General features: G+C 44.5%; 1 protein-coding gene across 2 annotated transcripts in view; it reads right to left on the bottom strand.

Moving 5' to 3' along the window:
- ATG7 (autophagy related 7) overlaps positions 1-23,896 on the bottom strand; it is a 270,663-nt gene that overhangs the window by 124,237 nt on the left and 122,530 nt on the right. For both annotated transcript variants that reach the window (XM_044300563.1, XM_044300564.1), the window contains one exon: positions 18,430-18,552. In XM_044300563.1, the coding sequence (XP_044156498.1) occupies positions 18,430-18,552 (123 nt within the window). The remainder of the gene's footprint in view (positions 1-18,429; positions 18,553-23,896) is intronic.

The following is a 23,896-nucleotide window of genomic DNA, read 5'->3' as shown; positions in this document are numbered from 1 at the left end:
ATTCCATAGTAACAAGTTAAATGGAGCTCGGAGCATCACTTCACCTCAGGTCAAAAAGAAAGAGGAGAAAAAAAAAATCACCACTGGAATACCTCCAAACAAATGGAAATAAGATTCTAATGTAAGATGGAATAATTCCCCAAGTGACGGGTCTTCTGTGGAAGTAGCGATAGAGGACTTTCCCACAGCAGAGTTGGACCAGCCTCGAAAAGCTCTCCATATAACTACAGTGCACATAAACATTTCACTGTTGTCAAAAAGAAAACCCAAAGTAAAAAAGAAACAAAAATTGTTCCAGGAGAAGAGAATGAGAACCAGATGTGAAGAGCCGGGGCCAAATCTCTTCCCAATCTGATAGACGTGGAGAAACATTTTTCGTGTTCATTGCTATTTACTTTGCTTGATGGTTAATTAGTATTTCATGGAAATAAAAAAAAAAAAAAAAATCACAGGATTAGGGATTGTTTTCTCTTTTAAAATCAGACTATTTTTTGTAAAGGTTTTAGGCTACTTTCACACTAGCGCTGTTTCAATTACGACACCGGAACTGCCCGCCGGATCCGGAAAAACTTGTGAAAACGGATTACATTTGAATCCTGATGAGGATTTTGATCACAATAAAAAAAATGCATTGGAAAAAACGGATCCGCCATTTATGGACTTTAACTTTCTTTTCACATTTTTCGGGTTTAACATGCAAAAGCCGGATCCGGTTTGACTGAACACACAGCGCAGGATCCGGCGTTCATGCAAGTCAATTGGAAAAAGACCGGATCCGGCGTTCAGTCAAAGTGTTCAGGATTTTTGGCCGGAGGTAAAAATATAACATGCTACGGTTTTCTGAAAAGCCTGATCAGTCAAAAAGACTGAACTGAAGACATCCTGATGCATCCTGAACGGATTGCTCTCCATTCAGAATGCATTAGGATAAAACTGATCAGTTCTTTTCCGGATTTGAGCCCCTAGGACGGAACTCGGTGACGGAAAAGAAAAACGCTAGTGTGAAAGTACCCTTATGTGGTCAAGTAAATATATCATTGAATTTATATGCATTTTGTCTCTTCAATGGACATTCTCCTATCCCAGTAGGGCATATGGATATATCTATGAGCAAAGACAGAATAACTTTGACTTTGGATTGCATGGATGTCAATTCGTCTGAATGGACACAATGTACCTGCGGCCCTCCAGCTGTTGCAAAACTACAACTCCCAGCATTCCGGGACAGCCTACTGCTATCAGCCTGCAGCAGGGCATGGTGGGAGTTGTAGTTTTACAACAGCTGGAGGGCCGCAGGTTGAGCATCCCTGTAATACTACATTACCTACAGAGTGACTACTGGTGGCAGCTACCCCCATTGGGATCAGTTATTTGATGGCGGTGACATGTGGCAGGTCCCATTTGACAGAAAATGTGCGACAATCCCGTTAACCTATCAATAGGTCAGCACCTAAAAGGAAAAGCCAACAAAAGCAACCTGAGCATTCAGATTTGTCAGTGTTAGGCCTCCTACCAGGGGCGTAATTATAGTTCATAGGGCCCTCTAACAAAATGAGATGGGGCCCCACAGCAGGTGCTATGGCTATAGCTACGCCCATGTCTCCTACCACATATCACTTAACAAGGCTATTGAGTAGATAGTTAAAAATGTCCCAAAACTGGACAACCCCTCTAAGGGTTCCCTGCTTACTAGCATTGAGCATTGTAAGTGTAATTTTATTTGGGGAGTTTCCTTTCATGGACTTTTGGACAACAAGCAAATCTGAAAAACTTAGCACTTACAAATTATTCTTTGTAATTAAAACTTACATGAGAACTTTCCAAGATGACTCATGCGTGAAATGTTTACAGCGGAAGACATGCTCATAAAGCTTTTAGAAAACCTGCGCTATTTGGCAAGGATCTGCATTGAAAATGTTAAGGTGATTCTGTTAGGCACAATTTCAGAGGGCAAACACAACTCTATACCTATCCATGGATCCACCATATTGTTGTGCCCACATGGCTATGCTAACAATATTTTGACAGAGAACCGAATTGGAACACAAATATGAATAAGAGGTGCAAGACCAAATCGACCAAAATCATGTACAGTACATACTGAATAAGCAAAGACACAAAGAGAGGCCATCCAAAAACATACAAAATTACATAATTTCTATTTTATCCAAAAACACATTAAAACCCTGCATACAGAAATACTGTGGAGAGGTGCAATAAAGAATAAACCAGCAATTAAGATGGAGAAAAAGACAAAATGTGACATCTAATACAAATGAAATTAAGTATTATATTAAATCTATAGAGTGTGTGCTCAGGAGGCCGGGGACTTGTACCATGTCCTGCCCAAGCCCCTTGCCTCCTGACCAACACCTACTCTAAAAATATTTAGCATTCACAATATAACAATTTTAAAGACTAACTTTCCAAAAAGCATGAACAAACAAAAATAAATGTATAGTTCCTTGAGACCTAGAATTTTTTATTTTTTTAACCAATACAGTTACAGTGGCTTTACTCAAGTATGCAAGACCAGGCGTTTTATAAAAAAGAAATATGCCAAACATCAAATATACATTTTGTGAGAATTATTGCGGGTCTGCTGAATGCGTCAGATTCGCACCTCTACCGGAACATTACACCCTTGTGCACTGAAAGTACTAAATAAAAGACTCATCATTAGTAAAAACGAACAAAGTCAAGCCAATGCCATCAGTGAGAACATAAAGTGGACTTCTTAAGGTAGCAATACATATTTGCCTAAAGTTGATTAAAATGGAAAATCCCAATCAAAATGACGACGGTTTGTCTGATGAAATCTAACAAAAAAAAAAAAAAAAAAAAGGGTCATAGCCAAGGGTTTGACTGCTTAAAGGGATTCTGTCACCTCCCCTAAGCCAAAAAACGATTTTAAAGCAGCCATGAAGCACAGCTTACCTGGATTAGGCTGTGCTCTTTTATCTTGAAATCCGTCCAGCAGTTACTGCAAAAAACGACTTTGATTGATAAGGAAACGTGTCCTGAAGGTGCCCAGAGGGGCGTTTTTTTCTTCTTAGAGAGCCCAGTACCGCCCCTCTTTCAGTGCCCAGCCCGCCTTCCTTGTACTGTCTAACCGCCGCCCCCAGCCTGCCACAGCCTCTCCTCCCCCCTCCCTCACGCCGAACGAACTCTCGCACAGGCGCAGTACCCACTGAGGGCTGCGCCTGTGCGATCAGCAGGAGACTGAGGGCAGGAGCTTCATCCTCGTCACTGGGCATGCGCCGAGCCCAGTGACGTCCGATGCTCGCTCTTCCCTGCTGACTGAAGGAAGAGCGAGCATCGGACGTCACTGGTGCTCGGCGCATGCCCAGTGACGAAGATGAAGCTGCTGCCCTCAGTCTCCTGCTGATCACACAGGCGCAGCCCTCAGTGGGTACTGCGCCTGTGCGAGAGTTCGTTCGGCGTGAGGGAGGGGGAGGAGAGGGAGGGGAGGCTGTGGCAGGCTGGAAGCGGCGGTTAGACAGTACAAGGAAGGCGGGCTGGGCACTGAAAGAGGGGCGGTACTGGGCTCTCTCAGAAGAAAAAAACGCCCCTCTGGGCACCTTCAGGACACATTTACATATCGATCAAAGTCGTTTTTTGCAGTAACTGCTGGACGGATTTCAAGATAAAAGAGCACAGCCTAATCCAGGTAAGCTGTGCTTCATGGCTGCTTTAAAATCGTTTTTTGGCTTAGGGGAGGTGACAGAATCCCTTTAAGTCCATGACAAATTTTAGTGTTTCCTTCTCAGATCATGAGGTATTACGTGCAGATTATTGGGAGGGAAACTTGATTTAAAAATATATATAAATTAGCACAATGCTGCAACATAAAATACGAAAAAAGGGATGTATAGTACATTCTGGGTGGCTTTCATCCAACAGAATTGTTTTGACAGGACCTGAGGTGTTGTGTTCATCAGGCAGTTAACGCTAGTCCGTATTTACATCTACTGTCAAAAGTAATGTCATACTCAAATTATACTGAAATAAAAAATGAAATAATACAGTGCCTAAATAAGGCTACTTTCACACCAGCGTTTTTGCTGGATCCATAATGGATCAGCAAAAACGCTTCCATCACTATAATACAACCGGCTGCATCTGTTATGAATGGATCTGGTTGTATTATCTTTAAAATAGCCACGACGGATCCGTCATGAATAGCATTGAAAGTCAATGGGGGGGTGGATCCGTTTTCTTTTGTGTCAGGGAACACTGATCTGTCCCCATTGACTTAAATTGTGAGTCATGACGGATCAGTCTTGCTCTGCACCACATTGTGGACAGTGCTATTTTGTCCGCGATGGGGACACATCCAAACGGAACGGAATGCATTCTGGTGCATTCCGTTTCGTTCAGTTTTGTCCCCGTTGACAATGAATGGGGACAACACTGAAGCGTTTTTGCCCGCTATTGAGATCCTATGACTGATCTCAATAGCGGAAAGGGAAAACACTGGGGTGAAAGTAGCCTAAGGCCTCATGCACACGACAGTTTTTTTTCACGGTCCGCAAAAACGGGGTCCGTGATCCGTGACCGTTTTTTCGTCCGTGGGTCTTCCTTGATTTTTGGAGGATCCACGGACATGAAAAAAAAGTGCGATCCGTCCTGAATTACAATGCAAGTCAATGGGGACGGATCCGTTTGACGTTGACACAATATGGAGCAATTGCAAACGGATCCGTCCCCATTGACTTTCAATGTAAAGTCAGGAGTTCTTTTATACCATCGGATTGGAGTTTTCTCCAATCCGATGGTAGATTTTAACTTGAAGCGTCCCCATCACCATGGGAACGCCTCTATGTTAGAATATACTGTCGGATATGAGCTACTTCGTGAACCTCAGATCCGACAGTATATTCTAACACAGAGGCGTTCCCATGGTGATGGGAACGCTTCAGGTTAGAATACACTACAAACTTTGTACAAGACTGCCCCCTGCTGCCTGGCAGCACCCGATCTCTTACAGGGGGATATGATAGCACAATTAACCCCTTCAGGTGCGGCACCTAAAGGGGTTAATTGTACTATCATATTCCCCTGTAAGAGATCAGGGCAGCCCCCCCCCCCCCAGTTTGAATATCGTTGGTGGCACAGTGTGCGCCCACCATCGCCCCCCCCTCCCTCCCTCTATTGTAATAAATCGTTGGTGGCACAGTGTGTGCCCACCATCGCCCCCCCCTCCCTCCCTCTATTGTATTAAATCGTTGGTGGCACAGTGTGCCAACCACCATCGACCCCCCCCTCTATAGCAGTAACATTGGTGGCAGTGTGCGGTCTCCCTCCCCCCCCCCCCCCCCCCCTATCATTGGTGGCAGCGGAGTTCCGATCGGAGTCCCAGTTTAATCGCTGGGTCTCCGATCGGTAACCATGGCAACCAGGACGCTACTGCAGCCCTGGTTGCCATGGTTACTTAGCAATAGTACAACAGTAGAAGATTCATACTTACCTGCTTGCTGCTGCGATGTCTGTGTCCGGCCGGGAGCTCCACCTACTGGTAAGTGAAAGGTCTGTGCGGCGCATTGCTAAAGAACTGTCACTTACCAGTAGGAGGAGCTCCCGGCCGTTCACAGACATCGCAGCAGCAAGCAGGTAAGTATGAATCTTCTACTGTTGTACTATTGCTAAGTAACCATGGCAACCAGGGCTGCAGTAGCTTCCTGGTTGCCATGGTTACCGATCGGAGCCCCAGCGATTAAACTGGGACTCCGATCGGAACTCCGCTGCCACCAATGATGGGGGGGGGGGGGAATGGGAGACCGCACACTGCCACCAATGTTACTGCTATAGAGGGAGGGGGGGGGCGATGGTGGTTGGCACACTGTGCCACCAACGATTTAATACAATAGAGGGAGGGAGGGGGGGCGATGGTGGGCGCACACTGTGCCACCAACGATATTCAAACTGGGGGGGGGGGGGGTCTGCCCCCTGCTGCCTGGCAGCCCTGATCTCTTACAGGGGAATATGATAGTACAATTAACCCCTTTAGGTGCCGCACCTGAAGGGGTTAATTGTGCCATCATATCCCCCTGTAAGAGATCGGGTGCTGCCAGGCAGCAGGGGGCAGTCTTGTACAAAGTTTGCAGTGTATTCTAACTAGAAGCGTCCCCATCACCATGGGAACGCTTCTGTGTTAGAATATACTGTCGGAAATGAGTTTTCACGAAGTGAAAACTTAGATCAGAAAAAGCTTTTATGCAGACGGATCTTCGGATCCGTCTGTATGAAAGCAACCTACGGCCACGGATCACGGACACGGATGCCAATCTTGTGTGCATCCGTGTTCTTTCACGGACCCATTGACTTGAATGGGTCCGTGAACCGTTGTCCGTCAAAAAAATAGGACAGGTCGTATTTTTTTGACGGACAGGATACACGGATCACGGCCTCGGCTGCAAAACGGTGCATTTTCCGATTTTTCCACGGACCCATTGAAAGTCAATGGGTCCGCGAAAAAAAACGGAAAACGGCACAACGGCCACGGATGCACACAACGGTCGTGTGCATGAGGCCCAAGATTAACCATACAACCACCACATAGTGCTTAAAGTGTGTAAAGTCTAGCACATTTAGGATCTTGAGAGCTTGCCGGCCTCAGTTGAAACATACTTCAAACCTATACTATAAGAATAAAACTACTTATAATGAGGCCTCGTTATATCAGTAAAAGAAAAGTTGCATTCAAGTGGAACAAAGCCTGGAGAATGTGGTGTGTGTGTCGGATATTGGGTACACAGTGACAGCACTATATATTGCTGTATTAAAGGGGTTATTTGGTTCTTAGGTACTGATAGCCTATACTTAGGATAGGTCATCAATATCGGATCAGCAGGAGTTAGACACCTGGAACCCCCCACTGATCAGCTGATTTGGGCAGCCACCAGTGCCAGAAACTATACAGTAGACAGAGTCATAGGTAGAAGGCTCTGTCCAACGAGTAGAGGCAATGCCATGGTACTGATCAGCTCCCATTCAAGTGAACGAGCGAGGAGCGGCAGTATGCCGACACCAAAAATTACACAGTGCATGGAGCCTTCACCCACTGCCTGAAACAGCTGATCGGTGGGGGTGGCGGGTGCAAATAAAAAACTTTAAAAGATCTGTGTTGTACACTGTCAGACCAATACAAAAATGTAGACTTGTTTTATTGCAAAATTACCAAAATCATATTATTTTGTACTAAAACATTGGCCCTGATTTATCACGCCTTCCAATTCTGGCTTCAAAAAGTAACAAAATAGTTTTTTTTGCGACTTTTTTCACTCACTTGCACAAATATTTTATGACTTTTTGCATTTTTACACCACTCACTCCAGTTTTTGAAATGCGAGTGGAGAAGTAGATGTGGTTAGCTATGTTATAGAGTTTCCCTCCAGATTTATCATTGAGACTCTTTTAAAAAGTTGCAATCTCAACCCAGTAGGAGGGTGGAATAGAAAAGCTGGAATATCTTTTCTAGACAAAAAAGTGTTAGGTTTTATGTTTACTCTGAATTTATTGAAATAGCCAATTTCAAAAATGAATAGTGACATTTGATGTACAAGAATATTACATTGGAACCATTTAGGGTCCAGCGCAAACTGTTAGGTTTTAGAATAAGACAAATGTATCAAACAACATGTGACATTTGATAAATTTGGCATAAACTACAAAACAAACCTCCTTCAGATATTCCCCTCATAACCCCCCCCCCCCATTATCATCTTAATTTTTCTCCTATTTTCTTATTCTCCTTTTTGTACAGTAAATTTACATTAAATTAAGCACAATTAAACCATATCAGCCAATTCTTAATTTTCCCTTTTCTGTAGTTGTTATCTCTGTAACTGATATAAAGATACATTTACCGTTACACAAATAATCTTTAGCTTTAATATGCAATAGAGGAAGGCACAGCATGTGTGTGCAAAGCCAGGATGCGGTGGCTCGTGACGCATTTCCACCTCAAAGCAAAGCATTTCGTTAACAATGGTCTTTGTGTCTGGAAACTGGCGTTTTGATGACTGACTGTTCACAGAAGGGTTTGCGGAGAGATTAACAATTTGAAAGTGCCTGATATCATGAGATCCAACACATAATGGCAGGACCAGACTTGCTCACTGACTTCCGTATTGCCAAGGACCAATAATACGTACTAAAGAGGCAGAAAGTCTAGACTGGCACTCTTGCTGTGGCATGTAGACCCTCATAGTATTTATGGTGTATTTCGGCAGGAAATTGAACAACCACACAACAACCTGTAATAAATACAAGTTATAGAAACCTAGCAGTGAAAGGAATAAACGAATAAGCATAAACATCTCTTCTGAAGTCCAAAAAAGCTAATCGCCTGGCCCAGCATCCCTTTAGCACGAAGAAATACGCCAACAAGCTTCAGAACACTTGCCACCCATACAGTCGGTGAGCGCAGCAGAAGATATAGAGCGTACCTGGTAATATCATCTGTAATCTGGATTTTTTACATCGTGCTACGGAAGGACTGGTAATGTAACGGCTACACAGCCTCCAATATACGTTATCTTACTTGCTGAAATAGCACTATATATAAGAGACAACTCTCTTTACTTACAAAGGCATATAGTGACTAATATACTCAAAAGATATGCTCCTAATGTCATATATTCTTACTTTTTATTATTACAATTTTTTCCTTTTTTATTCTATTTCATTTTTATTTACCGTATTTTTTATTTTATCATCACAAGAGATTGATCAACCGCTTTTAAAACAGGCATTTTTTACCCTAAGTACGTGTAGTAGATGTATGGTACATTTTTTTAAAAGTTAGCTTTTACCAAGTCTTTAAAACTAATGACCTATCCGCAAGATGGGTCATCAGTATCTGATTGTTGGGACTCCGACTCCCAGGACCGCTGCCCATCAGCTGTTTAAGGAGGCTGCGGCATTCTAGTGAGCACCATGGCCTCCTCGCAGCTCACCAAGCACATCACCATCCATTGTATAGTGGCTGTGTTTGGTATCATAGCTCAGCCCCATTCATTTGGCCAAGTGACTGATGAACATGACGTCACTGGCCTAGGGTAAGCTGCAAGGAGGCCACTGCCCTCACTAATGCGCCACAGCCTCTTTAAGCAGCTGATCGGCTGGGGTGTCAGAACCCGACTGATCAGATGCTGATGACCTATCCTGAAGAAAGGTAATCAGTATAAAACACTCAGGAAACCCCGTTAATTTATCAAACCTGTTTAAGGCTGGCCACACACAGCAGAGATCTGTCGATTACCTACAGTCAGGTCCATAAATATTGGGACATCGTCACAATTCTAACATTTCTGGCTCTATACACCACCACAATGGATTTGAATAAAACAAACAAGATGTGCTTTAACTGCAGACTGTCAGCTTTAATTTGAGGGTATTTACATCCAAATCAGGTGAACGGTGTAGGAATTACAACAGTTTGCATATGTGCCTCCCACTTGTTAAAGAGGACCTTTCACTACTCTACAAACTAAAAACGAACTAGATCAGTGGGCAGAGCGGTGCCCAGGGGTCCCCCTGCACTTACTAGTAAGTCTGGGCGCCGCTCCGTTCGCCCGGTATAGGCTCCGGTGTCTGCGCTCCCTCTGACTGATTTCTTGTAGGAGGCGTGTCCCTTGCTGTAGTGCTGGCCAATCGCAGCGCACAAATCATAGCCTGGGACAATTGGCTTCTCAGCTGCTCCATGGCCAGGTGTGTGTTATTCCCTCATTATCCCAATTACAATGAGCAGATAAAAGGTCCAGAGTTCATTTCAAGTCTGCTATTTGCATTTGGAATCTGTTGCTGTCAACTCTCAAGATGAGATCCAAAGAGCTGTCACTATCAGTGAAGCAAGCCATCATTAGGCTGAAAAAACACAACAAACCCATCAGAGAGATAGCAAAAACATTAGGTGTGGCCAAAACAACTGTTTGGGACATTCTTAAAAAGAAGGAACGCACCGGTGAGTTCAGCAACACGAAAAGAGCCGGAAGACCAGGAAAAACAACTGTGGTGGATGACCGAAGAATTCTTTCCCTGGTGAAGAAAACACCCTTCACAACAGTTGGCCAGATCAAGGACACTCTCCAGGAGGTAGGTGTATGTGTGTCAAAGTCAACAAACAAGAGAAGACTTCACCAGAGTGAATACAGAGGGTTCACCATAAGATGGAAACCATTGGTGAGCCTCAAAAACAGGAAGGCCAGATTAGAGTTTGCCAAACGACATCTAAAAAAGCCTTCACAGTTCTGGAACAACATCCTATGGACAGATGAGACCAAGATCAACTTGTACTAGAGTGATGGGAAGAGAAAAGTATGGAGAAGGAAAGTAACTGCTCATGATCCTAAGCATACCACCTCATTGAGAAGCATGGTGGTGGAAGTGCCATGGCATGGGCATGTATGGCTGCCAATGGAACTGGTTCTCTTGTATTTATTGATGATGTGACTGCTGACAAAAGCAGCAGGATGAATTCTGAAGTGTTTCGGGCAATATTATCTGCTCATATTCAGCCAAATGCTTCAGAACTCATTGGACACTGCTTAACAGTGCAGATGGACAATGACCCAAAGCATACTGCAAAAGCAACCAAAGAGTTTTTTAAGGAAAAGAAGTGGAATGTTATGCAATGGTCAAGTCAATCACCAGACCTGAATACGATTGAGCATGCATTTCACTTGCTGAAGACAAAACTGAAGGGAAAATGCCCCAAGAACAAGCAGGAATGGAAGACAGTTGCAGTAGAGGCCTGGCAGTAGGGATCGACCGATATTGATTTTGTAGGGCCGATACCGATAATTTGTGAACTTTCAGGCCGATAGCTGATAATTTATACCGATATTCTGGGAATTTTCATTTTTGAAAAAATAAAATAAAATCCTACACAAATCTGCTGAAAATTAATGTTTATTGTTAATGTATATTTAAATTTTTTTTGTAAATCTTTTTTTCAGTTATACTTAATATTTTGGTGTTTTATTTTAATTTTTTTAACTTTTTTTTGTTTTTCTAACTTTTAGCCCCCTTAGGGACTAGAACCCTTGTCCTATTCACCCTGATAGATCTCTATCAGGGTGAATAGGAGCTCTCACTGTCCCTGCTGCTCTGTGCTTTGTGCACACAGTAGCATGGAGCTTATCATGGCAGCCAGGGCTTCAATAGCGTCCTGGCTGCCATGGTAACCAATCAGAGCCCCAGCATTACACTGCTGGGGCTCCGATCGGAGGAGCAGGGGACAGGGGATCCGCTACACCACCAATGATTAATACAGGGTGGGGGGGGGGGGGGCGCACTGCGCCACCAATGTTTTTAATGTGGGGGTTGCACTGCGCCACCAATGATTAATATACTGGGGGGCTTGGGGGGGGCGCACTGCGCCACCAATGAGTAAAGGGGTTGTCCAAGTTATATTTATTGATGACCTATCCTCAAGATAGGTCATCAATATCAGATCGGAGGGAGTCCGAAACCCGGCACCCCCTCCGATCAGCTGTTTGAAGAGGAGACTCGCACGGTGTCAGCGCTGCCTCCTCTTCACTGTTTACCTTCTAGCCGTTGCATCTGCAGTGGTGAGCAGGTGTAATTACACCCAAGCCGTCCCATTCATTTCAATAGGAAGGCTTGGGTGTAATTACACCTGCTCACCACTGCAGATGCAAGGGCTAGAAGGTAAACAGTGAAGAGGAGGCAGCGCTGACACCGTGCGAGTCTCCTCTTCAAACAGCTGATCGGAGGGGGTGCCGGGTGTCGGACTCCCTCCGATCTGATATTGATGACCTATCCTGAGGATAGGTCATCAATAAATATAACTTGGACAACCCCTTTAATATATTGGGGGGCTTGGGCGCACTGCGCCACCAATGAGTAATATACTGAGGGGCTTGGGGGGGGGGGGGGCGCACTGCGCCACCAATGAAGTTAAATCTCTAATTTATTCATATACAGGAGGTGGGAGCTGGCTGCAGAATCACATAGCCGGCTCCCGACCTCTATGAGCGGTAGCTGCGATCCGCGGCACCTGAGGGGTTAACCGAGGATCGCAGCTACAGCTCAGAGGTCGGGAGCCGGCTATGTCATTCTGCAGCTCCCGCCTCCTGTTCAATTTGAATGAATGAGAGCTTTCTCTTCATTGGTGGCGCAGTGGCCACAGCCCCTCCCCTTCTCTTGTCCCCTGTCCTCCCATTGGCTGCAGCAGCAGCACAGGGGGAGGAGACACTGCTCCTTCTCCCCTGTGCTGCTGCTGAGGGAACACGGAGAGCGCTGTCAGCGCGATCTGTGTTCCCAGTACGTTATCGGTATATCGGCAAAATAAATGCCGATACCGATAACAGTCAAAATCCTCAATATCGGCCGATAATATCGGTAAAACCGATAATCGGTCGATCCCTACCTGGCAGAGCATCACCAGGGATGAAACCCAGCGTCTGGTGATGTCTATGCGTTCCAGACTTCAGGCTGTAATTGACTGCAAAGGATTTGCAACCAAGTATTAAAAAGTGACAGTTTGATTTAGGATTATTATTATGTCCTATTACTTTTGGTCCCTTAACAAGTGGGAGGCACATATGCAAACTGTTGTAATTCCTGCACCGTTCACCTGATTTGGATGTAAATACCCTCAAATTAAAGCTGACAGTCTGCAGTTAAAGCACATCTTGTTTGTTTCATTTCAAATCCATTGTGGTGGTGTATAGAGCCAAAAGTGTTAGAATTGTGTCGATGTCCCAATATTTATGGACCTGACTATCTCTCCCAAATCTTGGCTGTGTGCATGTGTTGTCTCTTGTCCTTCATCAAGCTACATGTTGGAGGGGGAACCAACAGCTGTTGAGTTTTGGGGAGGATTGTTGCATGTGAAGGGAGATGAACAAGCAGGCAATGATCTGGCATTAGCCCTGTGCATTGGTCCATTTGAAAATTCTTAAAAATAAACCCTCATAAGCATATAAAAAAATTACAATTATGTGCAAAACCGTTTAGCCTAATTAAAAAAATAAAAATTAAAAATATTCGCAGCCCAAGCTTTCTGCTGAATCGTCAGTAATCTGAAGGAGCACTAATAAATTTTGATTAAATTTTTACTGTGGGCCGATGACACACTAGGATTGTCCTCTACACCCTGGTATAATTGAGGGCTGGGGTTTCCATTTCTAACAGCCGGCAGCAGAGAGATAATAAATCCAAGCGCTCCAGCAATGTCTCTTTTTATGTGCCTGTAGATAATTGTCTTACTGTTGCTAAGAAACTTTTTCTCTCTACAATAAACACAATGAAAATTCTTTCGAAGATCCTAAAACACGTTGTAACAAGACCCAGGAAGTCGGTTGCCAAACGTGAGGAGAGATGTCACGTGAAATCATTACAATAACAAAAGATCCTGATCTAAGCATTTCTTCTCATGACTTAAAGGGTTTGGCGGAGACCTGATAGAAAAAACTGTCCATAGCCAGTTTGCCAGTCTGGTTACTCGGTTCCTGCAATGTGGCTCCCGGCTCTGCCTCTTCCGGTTCCCACCTGGCTGGAAGTGTGATGTCCTGTCTACACGCCATTTATTTTAATGTGGGCTGGAAGAGGAGATTTGAATTACTGCAGTCCTTTACTTCCTCCCTGCAGATGTCAGCAGCAAGAGCAGATAGACAGTAAAGATCGATTTACACGTGTAGATAATTGGGCAACAAACGTTCCTGCAAACGCTTGTTACAGACAGACAATCTGCCTATGTAAAGGTGCTGCAGATCATCCGATGAACAAACAAAACGCTCATTCATCAGGCGAAACAATGCAGGCACCTAAATTATCGTTTCTGGGCAGCAGATCGTGCTGTCCAGAAACAATGCAGCTGTATGAGGACAAGCGATTGCAATAGCCATCACTCATCCTTATACTGTGGAGATGATCTCTGCATGTAAATGCAGCTCTTCACCGCCACTGAGCGAGCAGCCGACTGTCGGGAACGGACAACTCCATCCAGATAATCTACTGCTTCTCGGCAGGTATAAATGCACCTTAAAACAGAGAGATATTGCTAAAATAACATGTACTACTGTGCACTATGAGGGGATGGAAAGAGAGGAGAGGCAGTGACCTTGTAATCAGTGAACATGCTGCACCTCCACTGTATCTATAACATGGTAGACAATGTTCCTGTTAGTTACTGTTTGTGAAATGAAGGAGAGCTCTGCAGCTAAGCTAAGATGATCTAAGAACAGTCCTGAACAGTCAGGACTATAACATAGCAGCATAATGTGCAGCAGGCCTGAAGAGACAGACAGCTACAGTAAAATTATTATTATTTTTTATAAAAAGGAAGACTTGGTGAAGTGTTATCCTTTCTATTTACGCCACTGGTGGGGGTTAAGCGAAACACTGAATGAAATGAAATGACTGGGCCCTACAGCAAATTTTTGAACGGGGCCCCTCACCACAGCAACTTTTTTGCAACCCCTTCCTCCCATGCAAACCCCACTCCTGTGGCTAGTCAAGATCGCTCTTTCAGACCAGGTCCGGAAGCCGCTCTGTCCGTTTTCTACATGTGTATACTGTATGTCATGTCACTGTATATAATGTCATTGTATAATACTGTTGAGGGGGCCCTGACAATAAAATCTTTTAGTCCTACTCCCGGACGGGCCCCTTCCGAGTTCAGGCCCTAAAGCAGCCGCTTCCCCTTATAGCTACGCCCCTGACCCCCACCCTCCCACCCTGTTTCAGCTTATTCGTTTCACAATAACGTTTTTTTCATTTTTTTTTTGTGGTCATTCCCGATTCAGCAGCACGAGGAAAAATCTTTTCCAACAGAGTAGCTTTATTATAAAACAACAAGACAATAGATTATATTTTGCTTCAGATTTACTAATCCTATAGATCAGCGGTTCTCAACCTAGGGGTCGCGACCCCTTTGGGGGTCGATCGGCCCGTTTCGGGGGGGTTGCCTGAGGCTTCCTATTGTGGGTCGCCCGCACAACGGCAGCGGCCCCTTATCCTCGCTCACAGGAAGTGATGTCCTATCACTGCCTGCGCTTGAAGGAGCCTGACGTCTGGACGGGTAAGTTGGGCCGCCTGTCTGCTGAGGTCTGAGTTTTTTTCGTTAATGACACCGCCGCTGAGCACCACTGCCACCAATGATTTAATTGAGCCTGGCTGAGCCTGGCAAATTTTATTTTAATTATTTGGCTGAGCAAGGCTTAATTTATTTGGGTGGACATGAAGCACCGCTGATTTATTTATTTGGGGGACCCTGAGCACCACTGATTTATTTATTTGGGGGAGACCTGAAGCCCCGCTGATTTATTTATTTGGGGGACCCTGAGCACTTCTGATTTATTTATTTGGGGGGGACTTGAAGCACCACTGATTTATTTATTTGAGGGGTACCCTGAGCACCACCGATTTTTTTTTTTTGGGGGGGGGGGGGGGGGTACTGTGAGCACCACTGAGTTATTTATTTGAGGGGTACTGTGCGCACCACTGATTTATTTTTTAGGGGGTATTTGTTGTTTATTATTTATTTTAAAGTTATTTATTTGGTTTACAAATATTTTGTATTTATGCTAAAGTTCTGTGGTTATGAATGAATACTTGTGTATTTGAATTAACATTTGGTGTATTGGTGTCTGTGCGTGTTTTTGGTGGGTCAAAAAGATATTTACATTACAATTCATAACAGTAGCAAAATTTGTTATGACGTAGCAAGGAAAAAAATGTAATGGTTGGGGGTCACCACAACATGAGGAACTGTATTAAGGGGTCACGGCTTTAGAAAGGTTGAGAACCACTGCTATAGATGGTGTAAACTTAAAGGGGTTGTGCAGGCAGTATATAGTGATGGCCTATCCTCAGGATAGGTCATCAATACATCCAACACCCGGCAACCCCGCTGATCAGCTGTTTGAAGAGGAGGCGGCGCTCCATGCGAGCGCTACTTCCTCTTCATTACACTGCGAGTTGTCTCAATAGTCTGGGCAGTGCAGTGTAATTCACTTGAATGGAGCGAGTACTTGTTATTACATTCGCTTCAAAGACGACGGGCAGTGTAATGAAGAGGAAGTAGCGCTTACATGGAGCGCCACCTCCTCTTCAAACAGCTGATCGGCGGGGGTGCTGTGTGTCAGACGCCCACAGATCAGATCCTAAGGGTAGGTCATAAATGTAACATTTCTCACTGATAAAACATATTAGAAAGTTTCTTGTGGTCGCTTGTACTATTGATTTATGCAAAGGTGTATGAAAAGTTAGTGACTATTAAGCTAATTTCCTGAAGTTGGACCATCACGGTCATTTAACCAGGAAGCGAATGATGCTCCATCCTGAACAACTTGTTAATAAGCTCCTGACACAGTAAGACCCTTCTCACAATGATCAACAGTTTACAGACTCCTGACACTGGATACAAGAGCAAACCAAATTAAATCTCTGCAGTCAGGTGAAAGCTATCTTAGGAGATGAGGTAAGCGGTGCTTTTCAAATAACTCCCGCAGTAACATAAGCCATGGCTCTATTATTGGCAGACAGGCTGAGGCTGTGAGATTTATAGTAAGAGGAACTGGATCTAGCACAGCGATATTCAGGAGAGAAACATCGGCAAATAAAACTACTTCAAAATCAGTAAAGTATCAGCTTCCCGGCTACTGCTCGTTAGCAGGACAATGACAGGCAATGACGGACGGACCATTCCGGATCTAACACAGACAACAGGGATTTCGAAAAATAGTGCAAGGCGTTGTGTATGGGGTTGCCATAGAAATTTAGTAATTCGATAAACTTATTTTTCAACCTGCCAAAGCTGTAATGCAATTGGCTGCTACAGACAACTATGCAGTATTATTGCAATGATGTTTGTGATCCACCCCATATAAAAACATTTTTTGACAGTATCTTGTCAGGCTGCTTTCACACTGGCGTTTTGGCTTTCCGTTTGCGAGATCCATTCAGGGCTCTCAGAAGCGGTCTAAAACGAATCTTAAAAAATCAATTTTGCCCTAATGTATTCTGAATGGAAAAGGATCCGCTCAGAATGCATCAGTTTGCCTCCGTTCAGTCTCCATTCCGCTCTGGAGGCGGACACCAAAACACTGCCTGCAGCGTTCTGCTGTCCGCTTGACAAAGCTGAGCCAAACGGTTTCTATGACACAATCTGGCACAATAGAAAACGGATCCGTCCTCCACTGACTTTCAATGGTGTTCAAGACGGATCCGTCTTGGCTATGTTAAAGATAATACAAACGGATCCATTCTGAACGGATGCAGACGGTTGTATTATCTGAATGGATCCATCTGTGCAGATCCATGACGCATCCGCACCAAACGCGCGTGTGAAAGTAGCCTTAATAGGCTTGCCCCATTCTCCGTTAGAGATCAAGTTTTCAATTGGACTATTTTTTTTTAATCCTCCTATTTCTAGATATTGCTGTTCTATACATGTTATGGCACCCCCTGGTCTTCTTTTGATTCCCTCTCAGAATGTCCATCAAATACATGAACGCCGCTAACGTGCTGGTTGGCATTGGCTGGTCTGTACAATAGCAGGGATCACTATGGTGGTGTGGATTTTAACGTAGATTTGTTGAAGAATTTGTAGTGAAATCCAGAACCGATTTTCTTTTTGATCCTAGGTGAGTGAACCTTAAATGTAGGCATTCATTTTTAATCAAAGGGGTTGTCTCAATTCCGTTTGGCTTGATTCATTTTTCCATTGCATTAGGCACTTCTGGTTTCCATGGTTATGACCACCTTGAAATCCAGCGATGGTGGCCGTGCGTGCACAATATAGGAAATAGTGCTGCCCTGTGTGTCCCCCCTATGGTCCGGGCCACCAGAGACGCCGGCCCCTTTTCCTATAACGCGCAAGAACGACCACCACTGCTGGATTGCAGGTTGGTCGTAACCATGGAAACGAGAAGTGTATAATGTGGTGGACAAATGAATCAAGCCAGCAAAGAAGGCAATTTGGACAATCACAATACATTAGAAAGTGTCTTGTATTAACTTTGTCTACGTGATAAATGCCATATGCTGAAGTGAGAGAACCTCTTTAAATCCAAATAAATCCTAATACATTATCCAAGCTCCTCTGGCAATCTCTTCTCCTCCTTATACACAGACCATTTCCGAAATGACTGACTGGCTAAGATTAGCATATGACGCACCATAAATAGTTCCGCTCCTGCAGTCACAAAATGGTGGTAGAGAATGAATTAACCCCTGCTTCTGAAGGCTTCTTATGGGTGGTCTATCATCATGGAATCTGTAAGGTGACCGTTTCCTTTTGAACCTATGTGGAATTCACCATCATTATATATTTTCTTTTCTCTCTCGCATACCTGGAATTATTTTTCACGGGGGAGCATATTCTTTTAAATGAAACATACATTCGAAACAATTGCCCGGCTATTGGGTTACAGAAAAGACTTAAATAATTCTGACCTCCGCTGCCTGCGTCTCCTGATGCAATAACGTAAGGCCGGTTAAATCTTCCAGGAAGGAATGCGAAGAGTTGAAAACTTCGGCCAAGAACTGGAAGCCATCTTTCTCATACTGATCAATCACCTAAAAAGACAGAAGCAAGCATTAGTATAGCAAGTGCCATCAATCACCTACAGATTACAGTAAAGAGGTGTAACAGCGGCTCAAAGGTCATCTCCACAGTCGACTAATGGAGGATACAGTTGATCTTGGGTAACCAGTTTCAGAGCTGTCACCTGAATGCAAGTACTGGACTAAACCGCCAGAAAGCAGGGAACATTGTGATATTTTTACTGCTCTTTCAGAGATCTAGCAGAGATAAATTGCTTTTCTGCCCAGAGTACAAAACGACCTTGAATGCTTTTATATTTGTCCTGAAGTTATTGTCTGCAGGAAGACAGAGAACGGAGCATCATGTTTGTTCTGAACAATCCAAGAAAAGGGACGGCGGCTACTGCGCCTTCAGATGGATTCATTGTCCCATGGAGAGGCCTTCTACATTACTGGTCAGAGAGCGCGGTAGATAGTGACCAGATAATCAAAATGATAAAAAATAATTAAAGGGGTTTTCTGGGTGTTTAATATTGATGGCCTACTCCCAGGATAGGTCACCAATATCTGATTGGTGGAGGTCCGACTCCTGGAGACCTCGCCAAGCAGCTGTTAGAAGAGGCCACATAGCTGCGGGCTACTGTCATCAGTGATGGTCAGTTCGCAGTGTTCGCCAACGAACACATGTGGACTGCCATCTTGACTCACAAGTCCGGCGATGCACAGGTAAACCCTTACCTGTGCCGGGAGCCGGTCTGAAATCAAATGCAGTCACCAGGAGAAGGCAGTTCCGAGAACAGCCGCCGGGGGCCTTCATCGGGCTGTTCTCAGAACTGCTTGCTCCCGGAGACCGCATTTGATTTCATACCGGCTCCCGGCACAGGGACAGGCAAGTACTTACCTATGCATTGCCGGACTTGTGAGTCAAGATGGCATCCCGCATGTGTTCACAGGCGAACACTGCGAACTGCCCATCACTGACCGTCATATCTGCATTATTTGCAGTTTTGGGAATTAAACTGAATCCATGCCATTTAATATTTAATACATCCAGATGCATTCGCTTTGTCTGGATCCGATTGTAATAAATCAAAACTGAACAACAAAATAAAATCAATGGGCGCCGGATCCGTTTTTGTTCGCTAAAAAAAAAAAAAAAAAAAAAAAAAAAAAAAAAAAAAAGGATCTGGCAACATTGACTTACATTAATTTTCATGCCAGATTCGGTTTGTTCCGATTTGCAAACCGGACACAAAACCACAGCTTGCAGCAGTTTTGGGTCTGGCACCAAAACGAAACAAAAAACAGAACGGATGAATACTTATGCATCCTGATCAGTTTTGTCCCCATTGACAAAGAATGGACAAAACGGTACAGTTTAATTCCGGTTTTGAGATCCTCTGCCGGATGTGAAAGCAGCCTTACTAAGCACAGCATCAATTATTGTATAGCGGCTGGGCTTGGTACGGCAGCCGGGGCCTATTCACTTAAATGGGAAAGAGATGCACCGCCCCTAGGTCATGTGACCGATTAACGCCACTGGCCTAAGAAGAGGTGCTCACTGGAGTGCCATGACCTCTTCAAACAGCTGGTTGGCGGGGTTGCTGGACTCCCACTGATCTGATAGTAATGGCTTATCCTGAGGATAGGTCATCGATATCTTACTCCCAGAAATCCTCTTAAACTGGGTTTAATTTTGCAGTCATTTTAATATGTCAAAATGAAATAAAGCATAGTTGTGGCCCTTTAAGAGAACCTATTAATGGTTAGCATGCGATACTGTGTTTTCCCAGGTTGCCAGCTGGGTAAGATCAGATCAGCTCACCTCAACTGCTAAAGGGGTTGCCTTAATGAAAAAACACCTTTAGGGTCCAATTCACACGTCTGTATGCGTTTTGCGGACACTGGCAATGCGTGTTCCACATTTTGCAGGCCGCACATTGCCGTCACTCTCATAGAAAAGGCCTTTTCTTGTCCACAATTGTGGGCCAAGAATAGGACATGTTCTATTTTTTTGCGGAACGGAAGTGTGGATCCGCAAATGCGGATAGCACATTCCAGCCCCACTGAGAATGGACAAAACTTTGGCAGAAATGTCCTTAGACCTTAGGAGGTTACAAAGTGCACACCTCTTGAGACTAGCAGTAAGCATTCAATTTCACTACAGTGCCCCCACGAGGGAAATTAGGATTTACATTCTCCACTGAAATCAATGGGATGTCTATATAATGTAGGAAAGGACAGGTCCTCAGAGTAATCGCTCTCCAATCTGACCAAGAGCTGAAGATCCTGAATAACAGACCCCTTCTATTACAAGATTGATGGTGGTCTGTCTGCTGGGACATACACTGATCAGGGGTCTTATCACCTCATATGAAAAGAGCGGCAGGCCGTACTAGACCGCTGCTACGCCATTCATTCTCTGTGGGACGTCTGGAGATAGGCGATTACACATATTGGCTATTTCCGGCAGTCCTATTGATATGAGTATAGTGGTCGAGGTCATGCGCGTCCTGACGCTCCATTAATACAGGGGTGGAGACCTCAATTCTCGTGATCATTGGAGGTCCCATTTATTAGATGATCATCCCCTAATCTGTGGTTAGGAGATCACTTCAGAACTTGGCACAATCCTAACTCAGAATACCCTAATAGGGTATGTGAAAATGGCTTTCCTGCACTGACAACTGTTTTACTTTTTAACTTTTTTATGTTTTATTATAAAGTTACTACACAGTGGTTGTATAATACAACAAGTAATTCTAGTAAAAAAACTATTTTGCTGGTATATCCTAAAGAGGTTATCCAGGAATTTGATATTGATGACTTAGGCCTCAAGCACACAACTGTAGTTATAGTCCGCATCGGCTCGGATGCCGGCCCATTCACTTCAATGGGGCTGCAAAAGATGCGGACAGCACTCCATGTGCTGTCCGCATCCGTTGCTCCGTTCCGAGGCCCCGCCAAAAAAATATAGCATGTCCTATTCTTGTCCGTTTTGCAGACAAGGATAGGCATGTCTACAAAAGGCCGCCCGTTCCGTAAATTGCGGAAGGCACACGGACGGCTTCCATTTTTTGCGGATCCGCGGTTTGCGGACCGCAAAAAACGTCACGGTCGTGTGCATGAGGCCTTATCCTCAGGGTGGGTCATTAATATCACATAGACGGGGCCCAATTCCTGGCACCTCTGGCGGTCGGCTGCATGAAGAGGCCGCTGCACTCATCAGAGCTCCAGTGGGTGCTGTGATGTCATCACAACTTCCCCAGCACAGCTCCGTGCATTGTGTAGTAGCTGTGCTTAGTATTGCATCTCAGCCCAATACACTTGAATAGGACTGAGCTATGCCTAGGACTGTGATGGCTAACCTCCGGCACTCCAGCTATGGTAAATCTACAACTCCCAAGATGCACACTTGCTTGGCTGTTCTCGGAACTCCATAGAAATTAATGGAGCATGCTGGGAGTCGTAGTTTCACCACAGCTGGAGTGCCGGAGGTTAGCCATCACTGGCCTAGGCCATGTGACCAATGTACAGTAATGTCACTGGCCTAGGAAAATGCCTAAGCGCAAATAGAGTGCTGAGGCCTCTCTCAAAAGCTGACCGTGGGGGGGTCCTGGGAATCGGACCCCCGCCGATATCATAATGATGACCTATCCTGAGGATAGAAGAAGAACAAGAAAGGACCGGCACTTACTGTAAGCTGTCTGCAAAAGGTTCTTGTTTATTGTCACATAATCCTGTGACGCGTTTCGACACTCGCAAGTGTCTTTATCAAACAGCTATCCTGAGGATAGGTCATCAAATTCCTGGATAAACTTTAAACCGGATAAAACATCCGACAGTTTACTGTAGAGGGTCTTTATGCTGGGAACCCGAATCTCAGCTGGTTTTACTATGGGAGAAAGATTTTAACTGCAGAGGTGCCAAGGTAGGCAATACAAGATGGCGGCTGAAACTATGAGGGACGTGACATAACCAGTCAGAAAAATGACATGACCAACAGCTTTGTTTCTGTACTAGAGGTATGAGCATACACATTGCTATGTCCCTAGATTGTTAGCATAATTACGGAAAATATGCAAACTTTACAAGCAAGTGATATTTAAACTTGCAATGTGCACATCAAAGAAGACCAGATCAAGGTCTATAATAATTATATAACAAATATGTCACAGTCTTAACGCTGCAGGCCCTAAAACCAAAATCAGATCACAGGCGTGTTAGGGCACAAAGCAGAAATAACAGAAGAAACTGTAATTATTTAACTCTGATTTGAAAGAAGCCGCAGTCCTTGTAGAAGGGGGATATGTTGTTCCCGAATGACAATCATGACGACTTTCATCCTATATAATGACAGACTGAAGTCCAGTACAAGCTTCTGAATACAGCACTATATGTCACTAAATCCATGGATATGTATTTAAAGTGCGTCGATTAGCTGTCACCATGGGTCTGGAATCTCTGCCCAGCATCGATCAATGTCTGCCCATACATTTCCCCTGCAAAAGCTGATGCATGGGAAATAAATGGTTGTCAATCCAATGCATTGCTCTGGTTGAGTCTACCGGAGAGGCTCTCCTTTCTGACTCAGAGGGGTGTCCTGAGCAAGGGACCCACCTAAATGACACGCATATGCTCCAATAAGGCATATGCACAGAAATAGTATTCATGATACAATCACTTTAAGGTGTATTTTTGAGAAAAATGCACATTAGTGTTAGACATGCACTAACTACAATGGTTATACACTAAACCAGTTCTTCTGTATACAGCAGGGCCTGGACGACGGCTAGGCGCCCGCCTAGGGTGCTAACTTGCTACTCGTAAGGGAGGCAGGGTGCACAATTAAATAATGAGCGCTAAAGTTCTCAATAGTCTGATCAATCAATCAGTGACAGAGGGAAAATGGCTCAGGGGCTAGGGTCAGGTCCTGGATTGGGTCGCTCTTGTCAGGGTGGTTACTTTGTGGCTAGGCACTTTAGGGCAAGCATAGTCCCCCTGACAGAGTATATTAGCGACAGAGACCACCATGGGCAGACTTGCCAAAGACCCTACAGGGAAATTTCCCAGTTGGCCAATGTCCAGAGGGTCGCTCAAGCCCTCCTCTTGGCCGCCAACCAAGCACATAGTGATCTTCTGCTCTCAGCATTAATTAATGTAGGAGGATCAGGCACTTATGTGCCTGGCTGGCAGAAGAAAGTGCCGTCTTGTCTTCAACTGTAATGCTGTCCTCAGGAACATGATACAGTTTCATATTGTGGCGCGGGCTACAGTATTTTGAGCTACACTATGGTATTTGGTCCTGCACTATTTACGGAAAGTTCCCAGTCCACCCCTGGAGACCACACCTCACCAATATGCTGTGACCCTCCCC

The sequence above is a fragment of the Bufo gargarizans genome, chromosome 7 (assembly GCF_014858855.1).
Source record: "Bufo gargarizans isolate SCDJY-AF-19 chromosome 7, ASM1485885v1, whole genome shotgun sequence".
Classification (NCBI taxonomy): domain Eukaryota; kingdom Metazoa; phylum Chordata; class Amphibia; order Anura; family Bufonidae; genus Bufo; species Bufo gargarizans.
This window is presented reverse-complemented; position numbering and strand designations above follow the sequence as displayed.